Raw genomic sequence first — 14,463 nt, 5'->3', positions numbered from 1 at the left:
GGGCATTGTGCATGTAGATCCTCGTGGTCATGGGGGAGGGAGGGGACCAATTAATGACCCGAACTCCACAGACTCCCGAGCATGATCCACAGTGGATGGATGTGCGTTTTAGTTAAAAACTTGAGCTGAGAAAGTCTTGAGAGGGAGACTGCTGACTGGTTCAGAACAAGTCACATTGTTTATTTATTGAGGGGTCTTTTTCTTTTTCTTTTTGAATGGATATCGATCAATTTATTCCAGTCATGGCCAAGAAGATGCATGATGCATTGTCATGTCAGCGTCTGTACTCAGTTGCATGTACCTGCATTTAAGTTCATGCATTGTTCTGGTCGTTGTTCAATAGCTTTAAAAAGACAAAGTAAGCGTATTATTTTGTCTGCTTATCTGCGCAACGAAAAGTCAACTCTACAGACAGTCAGTTCTAACGAGATGAGATGGCACTTTTGACAGCTTGCAGGGTTCTTCTGTTTTGTGGCTGCAGTATCTCTCATGTGGCTGTGGGACCAGCGCCACACCTACGTCATTCTTCCCTATCGCAAATCTCACCCCAAGTTCAAGGTCGTGTTCCAGGATCAAGCAATTTTGCGACGTCATGGCATTGCAAAACAACTCTCCTCAAGATCTGCCAGTAAATCATAACAACTCGTGATAATCTCTGCATCCCCCTCTTTTTTGACTTTACATCCATGATGAGAGTGATGCGCCACTAGCCAACGCCAAGTCCAAAACACCAAAAACATCATCACCACTATCACCACTTTGTCTGTTGCTTACATCATGGACGTCCTTCTCTCCCTCCCCATCTTATCATACCTGCTGTCACCTGCTTCCGCATCATGGTCTACATCTCTCAACCTTCTCTTCTTCTACATGACATGGACAACTCTCGTCCTGTCCCATACATCTCTTCGCATTCGCGTCCTCGGCACACTTGCCATAAGAGTCGTCCTGTATCTTGTACCGTCTCTTCTGACCCTTCTTCTCGACGCCTCCGTACCTAGTGCTGCAGAGTCCGTCAAACTTGGTGGCCGCGCTTCACTTCCACAACGTAATGGCCGTTTGATCGTACGCCAGGTTGCGCTAGTGCTGGTGAACCTGGCGCTTGTGACTGCGGCTGAGGGCACGTCAAATCTAGGCTTCAAGTATATTCTTGGAGAGGATGACTTCAAAACTGCATCAGTACTTCCTTTACCATGGCAGTTGGCTAAGCATATTCTGCTGATGCTGACGGCGAGAGAGGTGCTGACTTACTACATTCATCGCAATATACTACACTCAAAAGGCGCAATTGCGAAATATCACAAGCAATATAGCCACGCGAGGTCAGCGGCGCCTTATAGTCTTCAACTATTTGCGGATCACCCAATCCCTCTACTTCTTCATCGCTTTCTGCCTATCTATCTGCCATCTATTGCCCTGCGCCCACATCTACTTACATACTTCCTCTTCCTTGCCCTGTGCACGGCTGAAGAGACTCTTGCCATGTCAGGATACAGTATAGTCCCTGGCATCATCATGGGTGGTATGACACGACGCACAGCGGTGCATTATGCTAGTAGAGGTGATTGCAATTACGGCGCATGGGGTCTGTTGGATTGGATGAATGGCACTGGTCGTGGGCGTGATGTTCTGGATGATGTGAAAGCTGAAGCAGAGAAACATCACGTCAAAGAAAGGTCTGCCAAAAAGTTGGATAGTGGTATGGGGGCTGTCAAAGGAGGAATTGACAAGTTTGCAAATGGCGACGAGGGTGGCAAGAGAAGGAGTTCGAGACTGCGATCCAAGCGAACTTAGTTAATGTCCATCATCATAACTTCATTCTTCAATTGATGCCATGACCTTCCCATCCCACCCAACCTAAGTGATTGTTCCCCATCTCTTCCCAAGTGAATGAAACCATTCTATGTAGACAAACTCCCGTTCCGATGATTGCTGCCGAGTCTATTTGTATCCCATCTTCTTTGCGAACCAGTTGAGCGTCTCGATACCGCTCTGCACCCTCATACCAATTCTAGTGTCGAGGACAAACGTCTCCCACACCTTGGCAATGTCCATCTGCTTGACACACTCGTCATATTTTCCCCGTCGGTACGCTGCAATCTCCTCGGGCGTGCCCTCTGGTGGATTGCAGCACTCGGACCAGGCGATGGCGCCCTTTTCGTATACTCCTGCTGCCAGGACGTAGTCATCTTTTGTCGGACCCTTGAATACAAATCTGGAATGGTTAGTCGACGTTCGTCTTCATAATTGATGCGACTTACCGGTCGTGTTTCAAGACGTGTGCCTCCAGCAATTCCCTGGCCTCGACAAACTTCTTCTGGTTCCTGTATAGTGACGCTGTGATGAGCGCCCATGATCCCATCTCATCAATCTCGGCCTTGATCTTCTCCGCCACTTCTGGCTTAGCAGTGCATCTGTCCCAACTCATTCCACCCACCGCCTTCTCAAGCTCGGCCGGGCCCATACGCTTGTTGGTGTTCCACATGTAACTCATTTCTGCCGCGGGACTCGCGCCAATAGCATCAGCAAGGTCCACACTTAAGCTCTTAGCGCGATCCTCCCACTTCTGGATCTTGCGCTGCACGAACACCTCAAAGGGCAACTGGCGCGCCATGAACCGTTTCTTACCCGCTACACCGGGCGCTTTGCGGAGGTACTCTTCAGCCTTGGCCTTTTGGCGACGGGCCTCATCCTCATCTCCCGCGGCTACGGCGTCACGGTAGAGTTCCACAGAGGCGATACCGGCCATGTAGTAGTACAGAGCATGACTCCAGTCGTTGAGCTCCAAACAACGCATGAAAGAATCCCGCATAAGGTTCCAGTCCTGCATGGCCATAGAGTTGAGGGAGAGCTCAAAGTTGTTGAGGGCGGTGACTTGCTTCATCTTGGACTCACCCTCAGAATTGAGGACACCAACAGCCTTGGCGACGTCACGCTCGTTGCTGTACAGTCGGGCTTCTTCGATGAGCCACAGGCGAGAGTCGGGGTATCGAGATCGCATGGAGGCAAGAAGCTTCTCGCATTTTGCGCGAGGAGGACCAACAACCTCGGCGCCTTCGTCAAAGTCCTTGGCATCGGGGAGAATGTCGACAGCGCCGAGGAGAGCGTTGTAGTAAGATAGCAGGATGAGACCGGAGATGGCACCGTTAACGTTGGAGTAGGCCGTAGAGCGCCAAAGCATACGGACACCACGCTCGCGGTCACCACGGAAGCCGACGACTGAGAGCAGACGGTTGAAAGCAGGAGGCACGAGGGTCAGCATAAGAAGGATCATACCAAAGCACATGTTGGCGCCAGAGTGGACGAAAATGTCGAGAGGGTTCTCGAGAAGAACAGAGTCGGACTCGGTGGCCTTTGACCTGGCTTCCTTGAGTGGTGCGCCTTCATCAACCTTTTCGTCTTCATTTGTTCCTGCGTTTGAAGAACTTGAAGAATCCACATTAGCTGGTGTTTGGGTACCAGATGCGGAGTCAATGTCGAGCTTCTCCATGCTCTTTGTGACATCGGTGACTGGCTTGGCGGATAGAGATGTTTGGGAAGTGGCTTGAGGCATGGTGGCTAAGATCTTTGTCTCAGCTTCAATGATGGCATCGAGAGTCATGAAGGCCTTGCGCAGCTTGAGGAAGCTCTTCATGGCATCAATGAGACTCTCGTGTAGAACACCAACGACGGCACCCATGAGCTGCGTCTCAGCACGAACAAGCTCAAACTCGGTACCAGGAGGGTACAATTTACTTCCTGCACGAGCCTTTCCGTGCTTCTGAGCCTTTTTGTAGTCTGCCCATGCCTTGGCCTCGCACTCATCTAGCTTGGTAGTGGTCTCTGTCATGACCGCCTTTTCGAAACCCAGGACTGAGCGCATGAAGATGGTGACAGCCAGACCGAGCTGATGGAAAGATGAGTCGCCCGTCTGAAGTCTTTCCCACGCACCGTCGATATCGTCATTCATAATGAGACCACAGGAAGCCATGGCGTCGTCAATGTCCTCCATTTCCCTAGCCATGTTATCCTTGGTGGAGATGGAGCCAGCATCACTGTTTGCATCTGTGGCTGGGGTCGCAGTGCCCGAGCGGAACCAACCAGCCAGACGACTCATTTTTGCGATTGAATTGAAGAGATGATGAGTGAGAGAGAGAGAGAGAGAGTGTTTAAGGCTGATGCTCCCTTGTATAGCGTCTTGCTGAGCCTCAAATGCTGACGTCTTAGGTCTTAGGCTGAATGAGATTGAGCCCCTCTTTGTGGCGTCTACCGTAGTCGTGAGTGGTTCGAATTGAAGGAGAGACGCCGCCAGTCCAAGATCTGGGGGAGGTTAGGGATAGTGAATAACCAATGCCAAATAAGAATGATGTCTTGGAAGTGAAAGATGAAGATCAAGACGAGTGAGATGAAAGGAAAGGGAAAAAACCTCTCGCTTTAAGAAATGGATCATCTTCAGGTCCATCATAGGTACGTTAGTTAGTGGGGGAAGGAAGGTAAGCTAGGGAGCTCCATAAGCTCCGGACCCGATATCCGCGGACTTTAGGCGGTCTTACCGGCACCAATCGGAGTAAGAAGCTGACATCATTAGCTGCCTCTACTCTTTATCTATTCAATTTAATCTACCTAGTAAAGTGAATCAATGTTTGGGAATCCATGGGCCGTGTTGAACAGATACCACCCAAGTAAATGTTTCCATCATTTTGAACAAGAACAAGATCAACCTGTCCAAGCTGACCAGGGTTGCACTGACGCTCTTAAGACACTGGTAGGCCTCGAGTTGAGTGCCAGATTGAAGAGCATCGCCAATAGATATAAGCGTGGAAGTAAATGAGACTGGTAATTGATAGGGGCATGTGACTTGGTTCTAGGCTAGAAGTAACCCTACAGCTTTACAGGGCATCACTAACGCTATATACATTGATGACTACTTTCTTTATTTCTTGTAGTTGTATCGGCTGGGTAATATCATCTTCTAAAAGATATATTCTAAATCTCATAACCTACACGCTCCCGTCAATGTATCCTAATGTTTCTGGAGATACCCGTATAATGCAGTGGTCTAACATTTGGCAGCACACTTTATACAGGTGTCTGATAACAAAAATGTGTGAGGCTTAGGGTTCTTCATACTCATTGAATCGATCTTTTCTTTATTCTCTTGTAGATTTTATGCAATAACCTGACTATAGAGATCATTGGAGCAAGAGGGAAGTGAAATGTAAAGCAGCAAAGGTGCACAGCAGCAGTACTAAACCATCACTCATCAGCCCGAGAGATAGTACTGTGTAGCCTATGCTCTTTTAAAAAGCTTACTGCTACCAAGCCCAGCGTGGCCAATCCTAGCCCAGTCAGGAATACTCCCCTCAGTGCAACGGCATATGCCTCATATACACCTTCATTCCACCCCTGAGGGAGGTGCTTCAGTTCATCTAGTGAGTCAAGGATTCGTTTTATAACATCCGCAGATCCCTCGCGGTTATCGAAACGTTGGTGTAGTCCTTTTTGGAGCAGGTTCTGATAGACTGTCGAGGCGATTGTGACCCCAATAGTAGAGCCCGTCGATCGGAAGGCGTAGTTGGCCGAGGTAGCAACGGCCTGCTCATCGTGTGATACGGCTGCTACAGTCGCCAGAAGTGCGACAGATAACATACCGCCATACCCAACTCCAATCAAGAAAACATATAGCAAGATCGGAAGGGTAGGGGTGTTGATTGTCACAGTACTGAGGCCTGTGAAGCCAAGAACAGAACCAGCAACAACAACTAGACCCAAAGTCCAGTATTTTCCTGTACGTTTCATGATATATCCACAGGTGAGAGAACCAATGGAAGCACCCACGCTCTGCGGCAGGAGACGTATACCAGAAGCCGTGGTAGACAAGCCGTTAACCTGAAAGAATATGGGTACATAGAATGTTGACATGAATAATACCATAGTTATGAGCCAGTTCATCAAGCAGGCGGAAAGAACAGTCCGATCAAGGAGCAGATGCATTGGGATAATGGGTTCTTTCGCCGATGTCGTTTCGATCAAAACGAATATCCCGGCGGCGGCGACCGATAGTGATATAGAGACCAAGACAAGGGGATGTGTCCATTCGGCCACATTTCCCCCAGAGTTGAGTCCTAGGAGAAGTAGAACTAGGGTAAGACATAACGTGAGGGCCCCCAAGAAGTCCACTCTTGATAATTTTGAGTCATCATTCGGCTTAGTCGGAGATGTTTTAATTTAGGGACCATTTCCCGACATGCTATCCTCCCAACTCAAAAGCGAGACGCCCTCTATCTGCATCAGATGCATGTTGAGACAAAGTTCGGGACCGACATGAACAGTCCTTACCGAACTTACTGGGAATTAAGCAAAGCAGCACTAATCACCGTTTAGAGATCGCTAGAAAAGAGCCCGATAAAATCCAAGACCTCTCATCAACCTTTGGTTTCAAGAATACAAGGTTCAAGGATCCTATCAACGACGTTTCAACTTCTAAAAGTGTCTTTCGAAATCCTTCGCGTTCAATGTCATTTGCCATTCATCACCAAATCAATGCAAGGATTTGGAATTGGGGACTTGAATTTTATTTGCGGCTGTGCTAACAGCTGTTGATGAGCTCGTTAAGCCAATCCGATGTTATGTCAGCCCTACTGTTGCGAATTCGGTTACTGATCTGCTGATGTTTCTGAAACAATATAGAATTGAATATTGTCGCCCAAAACATATATCTAGGGAAGCCTTCTCACTGCCATATCCAGTGCCTTTGCCACATACTCAACATTCTTGGTGTTTACTATGAAAGCATTAATTATACTTCGTCACTAATGTAAAGAGTCTCGTGCAACTTACGTCCTGCGACTGAGATACGACCCGACTTTAAGATGTAAACGTGGCTATCTTGTTGAATAGATGCAACTTGATCAGGAGTCAATCCGGTGTACGAAAACATGCCAATCTAAACAATCAAAAGTCAGCCTTGATCGACAATATGTCACTTCCAGCACAACGTATGAAGCTTACCTGCGAGACAATGTGATCCCAGTGTCCTGGCGTTCCAAGTACCATGAGGTTTTCATGGAGAGCCTTTCGCATCTCCTTGATCCGATTGCTCATTTCTTCAAGATCTACGATCCAATCTTGGAACAATTTGGGGTCTGAGAGTATGGTTGCTGCAATTTTCGCTCCATTCGTCGGGGGCTGAGAAATCTGACCTCGTTGGAGGCGGCAGAGATGGCCTCGGACCTTCTCAGCGTCTGTGGATGTTGCACAAAGCATATGCAATGCACCAACACGCTCTCCGTATAATCCCATGTTCTTGGAGAAAGATTGACAAACAGCGAGTTCCATAGTACCACGGTCGATAAAATGGCGAATGGCCCATGCGTCGTCATCAAGATTTCCAGTGGCGAATCCTTGACTTGAAAAAAGCATTTCAGCATAGAATCAGCAGTGGAGAGCTTGGTAAGACTTACTAGGCACAGTCAAAAAAGGGGAAGAGTTGCTTTCTTTCACAAACGTCGGCAATCTTTCTCCATTGCTCCTTGGTAGGGTCGACACCAGTTGGGTTGTGAGCGCAAGCATGAAGCAATATGACTTCCCCAGCAACAGCGTCAGCCTCAAGCTTCTCAATCATGTTATCATAGTCCAGCTTCTTGGTCTTTGCATTCCAGTAAGGGTATCGTTTCACGTTGACATTAACGAGTCCCCAAATGTTAGCATGATTAACCCAGCTGGGATCTGAAAGCCAGACAGCAGATGGCTTCAGGGTTTCAGCCAGGAAACGTGCTCCGAGAAAGTTGGCCCCTGTTCCTGAGATGGTTTGGATTGAGACCAGACGACTTTCCTTGAGACTCTGAGGTCCAAAGAGTACCTGTCGAGCTGAAGAAACAAAGGCAGGATATCCTGAAATAGGCAAATATTCATAACGTCCTGAGTCTTGCGTTGTTTTAACAACTTCTTCAGCCTAGAGATATTTATTTCATATCAGTTTCACGAGCAAGGCCAGTATAGTTTCAGGGGGTGAAGTTACCTTCTTGACTGCTGGGAGGACCCAAGGCTTTGAATTGTCGTCACGATATAAACCCGACCCAAGGATTACCTTTCTTGGGTCCTGATCGGCTTGGAAGGACTCTTTGAGGGCATAATGGGGGTCAAGAGGGATAGTATCAAGATTTTTGAATCTGGAAGTTGGTGAATAGGAACCCATCTTTTCTGGTATTAGACGAAGTAGTGGTGTAATGAAGCTGATATAAGTTGTTGAAGTTAGAGTGGGTAAGGTCTAGGTATATATAGTTCAAGACATACCTCCAGACACGCCATCTAAGCTACGTTGACGTTAGTATCCTAACATTAAAGATAGATAACCGAGGTATACGATGCCTTCGCCTTGGCTTGCCTAGCGTTGTCTCCATTTCTTGCTCATACGACCTGCCAGGCCGTCGTATCTTCACTTGATTTGGAAGAAGGAAATGCACTTGCTTACCCTCCGGTCTCTTGAGAATACTTAAATCTGACTAGTCGAATGTTAAGGGTTAAAGATAGCATCAGAGGATAACCGATTGGTGGACTTTTGACAACATCCGACATCATAGAATTACAAACAAGTTCTGAAGAATCATTCTGCAGGATGTGAGACAAAATGATGAATTGTTGTCGCAAGCCAGTGCCTAGAAAGAGCATGAGATCAACAAAATGAGTATGCACTTTCAGTATTGGGAGAAAATACGTGATATGTGAAAGCATACACGAGCTTCTTGGCTGCAGAAGGATTCATACCGCAGACTTGCTATAGACATTAGAAGTCATCACAGTAACACCTTCCTTGATCAGAATAGTCAACGAAATACTATTCTTCTTCAAGTATATAATCTGCAAGGTTGTCAAGTTTCAGACTCACTCAATATCCATCAGTAAGCAAACAAGCAATTTCCACAACTACAATCACCTCTCAGTACAGCACAACTATCACACAAGCAAGCCATCATGTCTACTACTTTCCGAAAAGTTTTCTCCAAGAACAATGGACCCATTCGCATCTGCGAGGTCCATGATCGTGCTTCAACTGAGCTCGTCCGAGATTCAGTCGCCAACAACGGCCAAGCTTTTGATGGCGTCTGGATCAGCGGCCTTACTCAGACAACCATTCTTGGACTACCTGACACTGAGCTCATCTCGCCATTGTCACGAGCAATGCTGGCTACACCCGTGTATAAGCCACTTCAGGACAATGGGCGACCCCTTTGTGCAGCCTTCGATGCCGACAGTGGAGGCGATGTCAAGGATATCCCCGCCCTTGTGTCGGTTCTGGCGCTTAAAGGTGTCTCTATGATCATCATTGAAGACAAGGCGGTTGGGAAGCCTGGAGAGAAGGTGAACTCTCTTCTTGCCACGTCTGGCCAGCAGGGCCAAGCCGATCCTGAGGAGTTTGCCAAGGTCATCCGTGCTTTCAAGGAAGCATCTCAAGACAAGGATGTCATGATCACGGCCCGCATCGAGAGCTTTACTACTCGCACCACCAGCAAGGAGACTGAACAGGAGAAAAAGTCAGTTGATGCTGCACTCTCAGATGCTTTAGAGCGAGCTAGGATCTATTGCCAAGCCGGGGCCGACGGGATCATGATCCACAGTAAGAGCAAGGAACCCAACGAGATCTTGAGTTTCCTGCGGAGCTTCCGCAAGAACGATAAAGAAACGCCCCTTGTAGTTGTCCCTACAGCTTATTCCGAGACTCATCGTAGCGTCCTGACTGATGCCGGCGCTAATGTCTTTATCTACGCGAACCACTTGGTCCGGGCAAAGATCAGCGCAGCGACGGTGACCTTGGAAGAGGCACACAGTCAGAAGTTGAACTTGTTTGACAACGACCATGATCTTGGCCCTTCGCGCAAAGCACGCAATTACGCATGCCTTTTGCGGAAGTTGGCAGAGCAGCGTTATCTAGGGGAACATAACGGGAGTAGCGAGATGCATCGTTGCGGACTCGAGGCCGAGAAAAATGCGCTGGAGAACATCCGGGCTACTATCATGGACCTTGCTGGCGGAGAGTTGAGTGGTTGCGAAGCCGACCATCGCATTATCCCAGTCAAGGAACTGCTTCATATCAACGCCAAGCAGGTATCTCCTCTCTGATCGGACGGGTAACGGTGTGTTAGATATCTTTCTTTAACAATGGAAACATGTATTGAGTATATTTACGTAAACTGGAAGTCATACCGCGTAATCTCACCTATATCTGCGAAGCCTGTCGTAGGAAGGATTCTATCCGTTCCAAATGAAGTCATATTGTTCCTTGTGTCGCGTGCCTGTTTACTCAAAGAAGAATAGACACGGCTCATCCCGCACGGGTAAGAACTTTTGCTTGTCGGTCCTGTCCTTGCAGATGCAGGCTGACACTTGGCTCTTGGCGGAGGTGAGAACTCAGTTTACCCCTCAGCCTTAAGAGGCATCTGTTGTGTTGCTCCCTGCCAGATTAGTCTAATCTAATCGCTCAAGCGAGGAAAGAGTAGTTACAAATGCCCGAGTTTTCCCCAGCTTGTTGTCTCTCTGGTTAACCCTGCCGAGAGAACTACTCCGAGGCATATGGTGTGCCATTTATGTCTCCCCTCTTCTTCCACAACCGACCTCAAATCTCTTCACAACTAAGCAACTTTACCAATGACATCCCCTGATCTTTATCCTGTTCTTGCCATGTCCAAACCGGATGATAAAATCCATGGCTCCGGCGAGAAGAATGCTCAGCCAGCCGGGATTGAATCTGGTGAGACCACAGATAATTCTGCATCATGTGAACTACAAGATCAGTCACAGCGTTTGCCTTTTGTTCGTCTCATGGTAGCTTATCTCTGCCTATGCCTTGCCTACTTCATTTCATATCTAGATATGAATTCTGTCACCACCTCTTTACCAACTATTTCCGAAGCCTTAGATGCCGGTCCTACCGTAACCTGGGTAGGAACAGCATATCTCTTGGGTCAAACAGCCTTTCAGCCTCTCTATGGCAGGATATCCGATATTACTGGTCGCAAGCCAATCCTATTATTCTCTATGGGTTGCGTAACCATTGGCGGCCTTCTTTGTGGTTTTGCCCGAACCCCAATATGGCTATATGCATGCAGGACGATCAGTGGCATTGGCGGAGGTGGTATCAGCTCCTCCATTGCTATTATAGTCAGTGACTTGGTCAGCCTTAGGTCGCGGGGAAAATACCAAGGATTTATCAGCTTGGCCATCGGTACTGGTGCTGCATCAGGACCATTTGTGGCTGCCAGTCTTATACAAACACGTGGGCACAGCGATGGATGGAGATGGGCTTTTTGGGTCCCTTCTATTCTCGCTGCCTTCTGTTTCACACTTCTCCTGTTCTTTTTACCACTGAAACCAGTTTCTGGTGGTTTTGTTGAGAAGATCCGCAAGATCGACTGGCTAGGTGTCATCACTTCGGTCCCTGCCATCGTTCTGGTAGTTGTAAGTACCGTTCCACCCTGTGATGATTTAGAATCAGTCTCTTCCTTGTTGTTGACCTTTGACGCTAAAAACTTTGCTTTCTAGATGTCAATAAACTCGGGCGGAAGTATTTGGCCTTGGGACAATATCAAGACCATCTTGATACTGTCTATCGGCATTGTTTGTCTTCTTCTTTTCATAGCAATTGAGGCTTTTGTAGCCAAGATTCCTATTATCCCGTTGCGATTGCTCAAAACGAAATCAGCACTAGTACTGATTCTTTCGGGCTTTCTTCATGACTTTGTCTGGCAGACAACGCAGTATTTCATTCCTTTATTCTTTCAAACAGTCTGCGGATATACACCGTTGGAGAGTGCGACGCTCATAGTATCCTTTCTCATTGCCCAAGGTCTGGCAGGTGCTGCTTCGGGACCTGTCATGGCTCGCTATGCTAGGTAAGCCCCATATGCATATATATGAGTTCGTAGAACCATTACTTATCCATGCTATAGGTATATGCCCGTGCTACGATGTGGCCTAGCAGTCTGGACCCTCGGTGCAGGGTTGAAGCTCCTCTTTGGTCAGAAAACTCATGTCTCCATCTATGTAGTTGTCTTAGCTATTGAAGGAGCTGGAGTTGGATGGGTACATCAACCAGGTACGTACGACAATTGATACGTCGTGTACAGCTTGCTAATCGTAGAGTAGGGCTTGTAGCGTTACAAGCAAACTCAACAGACGAAGATCGTGCTGTAGCAACAGGAACTAGAAATGTTTTCCGTTCCCTCGGCGGCGTGGTCGGAATAGCTGTATCTACTGCAACGTATTATGCAGTATTGAGTAAGTCACTTGGCGAAGCAGTCCCAGACTGGGTCCGTGATGCTGTTTTAGATGGAACCTGGAGAGCCGGTGACTCGGGCACCAGCGAATATGAGAGCGACATTTTGGATGCACGTATGGAAGGATTTCGAACAGTCTTTATTATGTCTGTCCCTCTTATGGCAATATGTCTCATAGCGAGCCTACTAGTTGCAGACATAATACTAAAGGGCGACAATGATAATGTGTCGGAGGAAACCAGGTCTCGTAATAGCGAGCAGCGGATTGAGGCACCTTGAGTCGCACTGCTGTTCTCAATCCTTTACCTAGATATCATATACTATCTTCCCAGCGAGGCTACGCATTATCATAAATATGACCCGAGGGATGACTCCATTCTACAATTCATGGTAGCACGTTAAATCGGGTCAACTACGTCATCCATATGAACCAGTTTTGACAAACCTTGACGACAACAAATCTATTAAAGTGCGCAACAAAGTGTACATTGGAACAAGGCCAAATATAATTCTAGTACTTTGGACTCGAGACGCTTGTGGTATCTAGTGACTGTTCGGTAATACCGCTCGAGGGATCTGAGAAATAGTAGAAGAAGAGATCCGAGATATCCGCAGATATGGCACCATCTCAGACGTCATTATGCTTTAGATCTTGCTTAAACCTGATGGACTAGTTTGATAATAGGTAATAGAAACGACACCAATGGCCGAGGGAAAAGCCGAGAATATTTATAACCAGCAGAGCCGCATTTTTCAGAACTACCAGACACAAACACACATCCTTGTCAGCAATCAACCATGACTCCTTCACCAAGCGCCGACGTTCTGGCCTACGAGAAATCAATCTTCGATGGAGGCCTCCACTTTGCACGACCTGCATTTACTTTCCAATCTTCACAATGGGAATCCCTAGCCAAACAGACTCTTTCAGCTACATCATGGGGTTACATCCATGGTAACGCTGGTAACGCCTCAACATACCAGAAAAACATTGATTCATTCTCTCGCTGGTCAATAATTCCAAACAGACTTGTGCCAAGCCGGAAAGACGAGGACGGAAACGAACAATTCGCTGATACCACAACAAAGGTACTGGGACAAACCCTTCCCTTTCCGGTGGCCATTGCACCAATTGGTGTTCAAAAGATCTTCAACCCTGAAGGGGAAGCTGCTGCTGCTAGAGCTGCCGCTTCACTGGGGATTCCCTACACTCTGAGTACGGCGTCCAGTACCAGCATCGAGGATGTGGCCGCAGCAAACGGTGAAAGCGCACCGAGATGGTTTCAACTTTACTGGCCAAGTCGGGAGCACGACGACATTACGATATCCATGCTCAAGAGAGCTAAAGCATCTGGATACACAACACTTATCGTCACGCTCGACACATACGTTCTGGGATGGCGTCCGAGCGATTTGGACAATGGCTACAACCCCTTCATCCACCCAGATCATATCGGTGTCGAGATTGGTCTGACCGATCCTGTTTTCAAGAAGCAATTCAAGGAAGAGCACGGCTACGATATCACAGATGCACCCAGTGGAGTATACCAGGCGGCCCAAGGTGGATCAGCAGGAGCCGGTCTGGGCGTTGCAGCTCGCGAGTGGGCCAAGATTGTGTTTCCCGGACACTCACATTCCTGGGAAGACATTGAGTTCTTGAAAAAGCACTGGGATGGACCTATCGTGCTCAAGGGCATTCAAAGTGTACAGGACGCTAAGAAATGTGTCGAAGTTGGCGTCCAGGGAATTGTGGTAAGCAACCACGGCGGCAGACAACAGGACGGCGGGGTTAGCAGCTTGGGTATGCTCCCAAGGATCGTCGATGCTGTTGGTGGCAAGATCGATGTACTTTTCGACATTGGTATCAGATGTGGTGCGGACATCATGAAAGCCTTGGCTCTTGGAGCAAAATGCGTTCTTGTTGGCAGACCATATGCGTATGGTTTGGCACTTGGTGGAGAGGATGGAGTGAGGCATGTTTTGCGAGCCTTGTGTGGTGATTTAACCATGAACATGCATCTGGCGGGCCTGAGAGACATCAGTGAAATAACGAATGATATTTTGGTAAAGGAGAGTGACTTGTTCTAGAGGAATGTGAGCAAAGTGGCAACGCATGTTAATATTCACCAAGATACTCAACTACAAAAGCACCCTCATCTTAGTTAATAGATACATAATTCTTCAAAGGCAGTATCAAACAGGGTATCATTCC

At 47.7% G+C, this 14,463-nt stretch overlaps 7 protein-coding genes across 7 annotated transcripts; 4 read left to right on the top strand and 3 right to left on the bottom strand.

Annotated features, from left to right (window-relative positions):
• Nucleotides 1-777: 777 nt before the first annotated feature.
• Nucleotides 778-1,794, top strand: FSST1_007669 (sterol desaturase family protein; the record flags this gene model as incomplete). The annotated part of the gene is made up of 1 exon (XM_083224475.1): nucleotides 778-1,794. The coding sequence occupies one exon, from the start codon at nucleotides 778-780 to the stop codon at nucleotides 1,792-1,794; it is 1,017 nt and encodes a 338-aa protein (XP_083083630.1).
• A 147-nt stretch (nucleotides 1,795-1,941) lies between these two features.
• FSST1_007668 (outer membrane protein Iml2/Tetratricopeptide repeat protein 39) lies at nucleotides 1,942-4,096 on the bottom strand (the record flags this gene model as incomplete). The annotated part of the gene is made up of 2 exons (XM_083224474.1): nucleotides 1,942-2,215; nucleotides 2,262-4,096. 2 exons carry the CDS (start codon nucleotides 4,094-4,096, stop codon nucleotides 1,942-1,944), a joined length of 2,109 nt encoding a protein of 702 aa, XP_083083629.1.
• A 1,139-nt stretch (nucleotides 4,097-5,235) lies between these two features.
• Nucleotides 5,236-5,973, bottom strand: FSST1_007667 (uncharacterized protein; the record flags this gene model as incomplete). The annotated part of the gene is made up of 1 exon (XM_083224473.1): nucleotides 5,236-5,973. One exon carries the CDS (start codon nucleotides 5,971-5,973, stop codon nucleotides 5,236-5,238), a length of 738 nt encoding a protein of 245 aa, XP_083083628.1.
• A 725-nt stretch (nucleotides 5,974-6,698) lies between these two features.
• On the bottom strand, nucleotides 6,699-8,176 carry FSST1_007666 (uncharacterized protein; the record flags this gene model as incomplete). Its single annotated transcript, XM_083224472.1, has 5 exons — nucleotides 6,699-6,763; nucleotides 6,820-6,925; nucleotides 6,991-7,387; nucleotides 7,443-7,933; nucleotides 8,000-8,176. 5 exons carry the CDS (start codon nucleotides 8,174-8,176, stop codon nucleotides 6,699-6,701), a joined length of 1,236 nt encoding a protein of 411 aa, XP_083083627.1.
• Nucleotides 8,177-8,952: 776 nt separating this feature from the next.
• Nucleotides 8,953-10,098, top strand: FSST1_007665 (phosphoenolpyruvate phosphomutase-domain-containing protein; the record flags this gene model as incomplete). Its single annotated transcript, XM_083224471.1, has 1 exon — nucleotides 8,953-10,098. One exon carries the CDS (start codon nucleotides 8,953-8,955, stop codon nucleotides 10,096-10,098), a length of 1,146 nt encoding a protein of 381 aa, XP_083083626.1.
• Nucleotides 10,099-10,623: 525 nt separating this feature from the next.
• On the top strand, nucleotides 10,624-12,530 carry FSST1_007664 (uncharacterized protein; the record flags this gene model as incomplete). The annotated part of the gene is made up of 4 exons (XM_083224470.1): nucleotides 10,624-11,433; nucleotides 11,518-11,867; nucleotides 11,925-12,070; nucleotides 12,121-12,530. The coding sequence occupies 4 exons, from the start codon at nucleotides 10,624-10,626 to the stop codon at nucleotides 12,528-12,530; spliced, it is 1,716 nt and encodes a 571-aa protein (XP_083083625.1).
• Nucleotides 12,531-13,049: 519 nt separating this feature from the next.
• FSST1_007663 (FMN-dependent dehydrogenase) lies at nucleotides 13,050-14,339 on the top strand (the record flags this gene model as incomplete). Its single annotated transcript, XM_083224469.1, has 1 exon — nucleotides 13,050-14,339. One exon carries the CDS (start codon nucleotides 13,050-13,052, stop codon nucleotides 14,337-14,339), a length of 1,290 nt encoding a protein of 429 aa, XP_083083624.1.
• Nucleotides 14,340-14,463: the final 124 nt, after the last annotated feature.

Source organism: Fusarium sambucinum, chromosome II (assembly GCF_050947815.1).
Source record: "Fusarium sambucinum isolate potato_lamoka chromosome II, whole genome shotgun sequence".
Classification (NCBI taxonomy): Eukaryota; Fungi; Ascomycota; class Sordariomycetes; order Hypocreales; family Nectriaceae; genus Fusarium; species Fusarium sambucinum.
The sequence above is the reverse complement of the archived record's forward strand: the minus strand, read 5'-3'. Positions and strand labels throughout refer to the sequence as shown.